Genomic DNA, 7,201 nt, shown 5'->3' on the forward strand with positions numbered 1-7,201 from the left:
AAGCCAGAAAACAGTGGCATGATAATGATGCATATCCATGGCTGACTAGCAACAGTAGTGCCTGTTGGTTCATGTCTGAACCTCTGGAAAAAAAAGTTCTTGTCTGAAAGAAAAGTCAGTCCTCAGGTTGAGTGGTAAGCCGGTTTGTGTTGTGATCCAATCCAACACATGGATGATGTGATTAGTTTATTTAACAGCTAGCTAGGTGGCTAGGCAGGGCCGTGGCTTGCAAGGGAAGTTTAACTTTGGATGTAGACTGAAGTGACTCATGGTAGTAGGACTGCTGCTGGGAAAGTAGCAACTACAGCAGGGCAGAGGATTGACAAGTTACTCTTCTTCCTTCTGTTATGTGTCATTGACTAATACAGTCTGTGATGAATGTGTTGAATACTAATAATAATAATGCCAATGATTAGTTTGTTCTTTCTCCAGGAATCTCCAAAAATGACAGGAGAAAATGGAAAGGGGAGATTTACTTTGCTGAGGACGGAAACATATGGTAAAATGCATAGAATTTTGGTAAAGGAAAGGTGTACATTTTATGCAAGAAACATAAATGCGCCATTTTTGGGGATCAAACCCAGGTCACTGGCGTGGCAGGCGGGAATACTTACCACTAAATTACAACGTCATCTTAATTGCATCTAGCTACATAATTTCAAATACAAAGCCCTTGTATTGACCACTAACAATGTTTTTCCAAGAGAATTCCAATCTATTCAACTGTCAAGGCAATACAAAGAACATACAAAATAACATAAATTACATAAAGGTCCATAGACCACCTAGTGACGACTACAAGCACTGGAGCGAGCCGAATGCGTGGCGCGGTGCCATCTTCGCCCCTGCCTCATCGGAGCCGGGCAAACCATGTTGTAGTAGATAGTTGGGATGTCGTTGTGTTAAGGTCCCACAAGACCAGCGGACAAGAACAACAACTATCCCCGATGAAGTGAGTCATAAATTGGAATGATCCAACCTATAGACACCCGAACAAGACGAACGAAGACCAGATCCAAATTGAGCTACCGAGACAAAGACAGACTGAAACCCGCAAGATCCGTCGGAGACACACCTCCACACACCCTTCGGCGATGCTAGATGCACCGCCGAGACGTGGAGAACTATATTCCATGTCCTGGGAGCCGCCGCCGCCTCGCACTCCTGAGTAGGACCCAAGCCTTAACCAAACTAAAAAACACCTAAAAGCGAAGTCCTCTTGCCAACAGAGGCCGGGATCCACTGCGCCTCAATGACCATAAGGCTACAGAAAACGAGGCAGATCAGTAATGGCGCCCACGAGAGCAGGAAGCCCTATTTCCTGTGTGTGTCGTGACTCATGAGCGAAGGGGTACAATTGCTGGATGTCTCTCTAACAACGTTCTCTTCTCTAAGTGAAGGGGTAGACTTCTTTTTTCGCCCCAGAAAATTTCACTTGGCTTATTAGAGACCAAAGTATCCAATCAACGGTTTCTTGGCTAAGATCTCTTAAGAAGATTTTGGACAGACCTCACTTCAAGTAATAATTGTACCTCCTACAAATTGGACCCCCCCCACCCCCCCCCCCCCCCCCCCCCCCCCACACACACACCTATTTGTGTTACTAACAAGCTCATTTCGCATTGAGTACATACGTATGAAAGGACTCGGTGTTGAACAAATTATCCGTAGTCCATTTTTCATCTGCCATGAATGCATGCATGGTCATGTCAAAATCTCACCTGACAAGAAACCGATATCGACAGGCCCGGCCTGTTGCTTAGCTAGAAAGAGAAAAGGAAACTGTTCAAACTTGTCACGAGAGAAGGAAGGACATTGCCAGAAAAAAACAGGTTTGAGTACTCTAACCACTATGTCAAACCGAAAAAGCCCGCGGGCTTTTCGAGGATAAAGCGAGCTTAGCTGCTAATCAAAAGGGCCGCTATGTGCTAATTAAACTAGGTTGTGAGCATAGAGGACAGACCAGTCAGAGCAGTGCATACAAACGTGATACGTAGCTGCGGCAGTCAATGGCTTGTGGTACCCGGAAATGAGCCCTTTACCTACTGTCTAATCAATTTTGTGACTTACATGGTCCAGGACCAAGAAAAAAACATATATATTGTCATGTTACGTGAGGCAGGCATCAGGGTCACACCAAGTGGATATGCTTGCATCCACTGCCCCATATATATATCACAAAAAGGAATCTAATTAAGCTAGCTTATTAGACAGGAACGTACACACATGAACAAGACATGTCGATCGAAAGTGCCCCAAAGATTGAAATGGATATTTAGTAGCTCTTCATTTGCTTTATTTAGTACGCTCTTCATTTGCTTAACAAAATTGCACGTCAAAATTACAATATAAGTCTACTCAATTATGTTAATATTAGTTATTAATTAGTTAAGCTTGATTAATTAGAGTACCATAAGTCGTAGTATCAAGTTGAGGTGGTGTTTGGTTCTCTAGTCCTATGACTTTTTCTAGTCCCAATTAAAAAGTCTCTAGTCCCTAAAAAGTCCCTTCCCGTTTGTTTTCAGAGACTAAAAAATTCCTAGTCCCTTCCTAGAGGTCATTAAATGACCATGTTGCCCCTAGTATATAGAAAAATAACAATCAAACAACACCATGGGATGGCGGGGCAATGGGTGCATGGAGGGGCATTATTAGAAAAGTCCCAAAAAGTCCCAAAAAGACTCTCCTTGAGAGTCTTCTTCATTTAGTCCCAAATGCCTAGTTTAGTCCCTAAAAAGTCCCACCCCCCCTCCCCGTTTGGTAGTCCCTACACAAAAAAGTCTCTGGAAACAAACACCCTCTGAATCTGATACTACCATAAGTCTTAGTTATGAATCTGTGTGTTAAGTTAATATTGGTTAACCAGGTACGTATTAGCTAGATAGTTTGATGAAGATATAGTGTTTTTTTGCCTTGATTTTCGTGCTGGGTCGTCAGTGATAGTGGAGAAATTCTAGAAGATTAACAAGGCAACTTTCTCCACATTGACAAGCTAAAGCTTGAGCGCTACCCGTCCTTGTCCAACTCCAACTAACTCATTTATAGTATTATACCGTTTGCATGCTAATATATATATGCATGCATGCCCCCTGCTGGTTAATTAGTACAAGTGATGCGTGTCTGCTAGTCAATTCTCCTCCAACGAGTAACCTCGTTCTGACTGAGAAGACCCCACATAAACAGGTATCATCGAAGCTAGCTATGTCTACTTTTCAAGCAGACGATGTGAAATAATTTGAAGCTATATTATGCATCTAACTATTTTTAATTTCCTTTTATATATTGCAACGGGAGAGAAAACATAACACACGCTCTTAACTCAACAACCATCACTCAAGATCACAATAGGTCCATCTCCTTTATTTTTGGGAGGCATCATATTTGTGTTGCCGCTTATCCTCCTTCTCACCCTCGCCGACGATAGCCTCGGTGTTCACACAAAACAACAAAAAACATGTGTTTTTTCGATAAAGAGTGCTCTTTATTGACTCATAGTGTAGCATCAAGCGATACAATAATAATGAGTACACACCCGGTCTCTGCATAATTAAGATGCACACAGCCAATGCAACACACACACACACACACAAACAAACAATCACGCCGGCAAAAAGCAAAGTCTTACAAGACCGAAGCTATGCCTAAACGGATGGAGAAAAAGAAAACCCTGAAGCAAAAAACACAACTATCGATGAAACACAGCAGTGACCATCGGGCGCCAACCAATTCTTGACAACACAAGAACTACGAGAAAGTTTCTTCAAAAGCGACGCCTCCAGAAAGGGAACGACACGCAAACGCCGCCGTCGCCGGTCCAACCACCAAAGGTCAGAACATGGGTTTTCACCCTGAAGATCAAATCCGAGCAAAACTCCGAGCAATGCCTTCACCAGGGTAACGACGCAAAAAACGACGCCATTGCTAGGTATAACCAATCAAGGTCAGACCTAGGGTTCTCACCCCGGAACTCGAGCGTGTGTTGAATATGGTTAATCCTAAAACGTCTCTCTCTTCCTCTCTCTCTCGCCCTCTCTCCCTCTGGCGCGCGCGCGATGAGAAATCTGTTGTTTTCCCCCGCGACATTTTTCAGAGGTATGCATGTGTAGTTATCGATATTTTCTTTTTCCTATATGGTTATAGTGGGGTGTTTATTTGCAATCTGGATCGCCGCCGGTATGAAAAAACCGGATCTTGCACTATAAATTATAATTTTGCTTCCATAACAATATTTAAAAAATATTTAACAGGTAAAATTAACATTATATTTAGATTCCACACATTTTTCTAATAAAATTTCATATATAATATGTTAAAGTCAAAGTTACGGTTTAAAAGATACAGATAATTTAGAAAATTATTTGGTTTGACTCAAATATATTCAAAAATAATATTTAAAAATACTTAACAGGTAAAATAATCTCATATTCATATTCTACATATTTTTCTAATCAAATTTCATATATAACATGTTCAAATCGGAGTTACGGTTTAAAAGATATGGATGATTTTAAAAAGCATTTGTTTGACTTAAATATGATCCGCGGATGAATTACCTAAAACATCAGGTTTTTTTTTGAAAAATGTAAAATAACGGTTCGGGTGTGACTTAAATCCGGACGGCGGGTTGATTTCAAGAAAAGACAGGGACTTTTGTATAAAATACGAAAATAACGATTCGTTTTAACTTAAAACATAACTATGGGTTGAATTCTCTGAAATAGAGGGACTTTTTTGAAAAATACCATGACAGACGAAAGAAACTCAATTTGCTTTATTATTATAGGTAAAGATGAACATAAAAATTGCATGAAACATTTTCTTAAATAGAGCATAAAATCTAATTTTTCATTATATTACACACCCTAATGTGAAATGGAAAACCAACATTGTATATTATACCTCCTCTAGTTAGATAATAAAAATATGATGCAATTAGCCTACTAACCATGCATATGTACGTAGCCATACCATTTATTGTCGCAAAGTACATGTGGGAGATTGATTAAAGTGAAGACTAATGCTGGACACAAGGCCAACACCGTGGAAAAAAAATGACAATCCAATCAAATGATGACCTGAGTTGAGCTTCTTCACGCAAGAGAAAGTTCAAACTAACTAATTAAATCATGTGCCATAATGCAAGCGTCAAGAAATAATATGATGAGTATATAGTCACACTCACACCGTCACGCACATACTTTGTTGTCCGAAAAGAGAAGTGCTTTTATGTCACAAGCTAATTATTACATATATTCCCCTCATAAAAAAGAAAACAACAATTAACTAATTAACGAAAATGAACTTTAATTGCAGTGAGTGTGTACATACATATGTTCTTCTGTTCTTTTTCTGTACATGTCTAAAAGTGTGGACTCAACCACCTTTTCCCCTATCAACAAACAAACTTCACATCTTCGGTATTGATCAACCGAAATGTGCATCCAATCCAACAATTAGTAGTCTAGTCTCCATCTCCTTCCTGATTATTTTTGGCATTCTTGATCTTATCTCTTCTATCTACCCATCACAGCTCACTTGAGTTCAGCCATGACATTTGCCTGCATAGAAATAAATATAAGAATTAATCATGTCAGCTATGCATTGTGTGAATTAATTTCCTGATAAAAAGATCTAGCTAGTTGAACTAGAAGTTAGGATTAATGAAAAATCATAGAGAATAGTTAAGAATATACTATGAGCCAAACAATTTGGGTGGATGTGGAAAAGAGACATGCAGACATGCATGTGTTTTTTCCTTCTTCTTTCTGATAGAAAGTTGATGGAATAGGAGCAGGTACTCACTCTAGCAAATCCTTCCAACCACCGTCCGTGTTGAGCTCATCCATCAGGTTCAGGCTCTCCAGCCCGCCGAACGGGCTCGACGCCGGCGTTTGCTCGCACGACACACCGCCGCCGCCATTGTTGTTGCACTCCTGGTCGCTGGCCACCATTCGATCAACGGTCACGTTGCTCCCGCTCGCCCCGCCATGGTCCCCGAGCTCCGTTGAGCTCAGACCGTCGCCGGCGCTGAAGCCGTCGAACATGCCGCTGATGTTGTGCATGCCGCTCGTCGGCGCAGAGCTGGTCAGCACCGGCAGGTTGTTCATGTCGTTCCACTGGCACTGCTGGAGCAGCATGTTCTGGTCGACTCCGCCGTTGCTGACGGCGAGGAGCGCCATGAGGTTGTCCATGCCGAGCGCGGGCGCGGGCGCGGGAGCCGCCGCGGTGGTGAGCGCACGCACAAGGCCCTGCAGCAGCTGGAACTTGGCGGCGTCGACCTGGAGCTTGAGCGCGTTCATGTCCCAGGCGGCCGTGGCCGCGCCAGAGCCGCCGAAGATACCGGCTGCCGCAAGGAGGCCCGGAAGCCCGGCGAGCAGGCTGAGGTCGGTGCGCGGGCGGTGCGTGACGGGGTCGATGCCCATGCCGAGCAGCTTCTTGCGCAGGTGCGTGTTCCAGTAGTTCTTGATCTCGTTGTCCGTCCTCCCCGGCAGCTTCGTAGCAATCGACGACCACCTGAACCAACCAATCAATCCCAATCCATCAGTCACCGGCGCCGGAGTCGGAGAAGAAGACACAAACAATAGATACGAGCGTGACTTACTTGTTGCCGAGGAGGGAGTGGAGGTGGACGATGAGCTTCTCCTCGTCGTCGGTGAAGAGGCCGCGCTTGATGTCGGGGCGGAGGTAGTTGGTCCAGCGCAGGCGGCAGCTCTTGCCGCAGCGGTTGAGGCCGGCGAGCTTGGGCAGACGACGCCAGCTGCCGTGGCCCTTCTCCTGGATGTAGTCCACCAGCAGCTTGTCCTCCTCGGGCGTCCACGGGCCCTTCTTCACGCCGGCCTCCCCGTCGCAGCACGGCAACCGCCCCATCGCTCCACTAAACGACTAGCTAAGCTAGTAGCTAGCTTCTTCTTTTTCTTTGTCTGCGAGGCTTAGCTTGCCGGCGGAGGAGTTGGGTTTTTGAGGTTTCGTTGGGGTGGATACGAGCGGGTTTTATAGAGAAGGGTTTAGAGGGGCCGGGAGGGAGGTGGACGATGATGCGTGCATGGCGGCATGGAATGCTAAAAGGAAGTCTTTGTGTGCGGGAGACGCAGCCTCCTCTCTCTACCCTCTCTGTTTCTCACTCTCTCTAGCGACCTCTCTGTTTCTCCCTCTCTCTAGGGACCTCTCTGTTTCTCTCTCTAAATCTCTCTCTCCGTCTCTC

At 44.2% G+C, this 7,201-nt stretch overlaps 1 protein-coding gene across 1 annotated transcript; it reads right to left on the bottom strand.

Annotated features, from left to right (window-relative positions):
• Positions 1-5,287: 5,287 nt before the first annotated feature.
• LOC125532174 (transcription factor MYB53-like) lies at positions 5,288-6,962 on the bottom strand. The gene is made up of 3 exons (XM_048696325.2): positions 6,602-6,962; positions 5,803-6,513; positions 5,288-5,558 (listed from the first exon to the last, which is right to left on the bottom strand). Exons 1-3 carry the CDS (start codon positions 6,865-6,867, stop codon positions 5,525-5,527), a joined length of 1,011 nt encoding a protein of 336 aa, XP_048552282.2. The 5' UTR covers positions 6,868-6,962; the 3' UTR covers positions 5,288-5,524.
• Positions 6,963-7,201: the final 239 nt, after the last annotated feature.

Source organism: Triticum urartu, chromosome 7A (assembly GCF_056163025.1).
Source record: "Triticum urartu cultivar PI428250 chromosome 7A, HENAU_Tu73, whole genome shotgun sequence".
Classification (NCBI taxonomy): domain Eukaryota; kingdom Viridiplantae; phylum Streptophyta; class Magnoliopsida; order Poales; family Poaceae; genus Triticum; species Triticum urartu.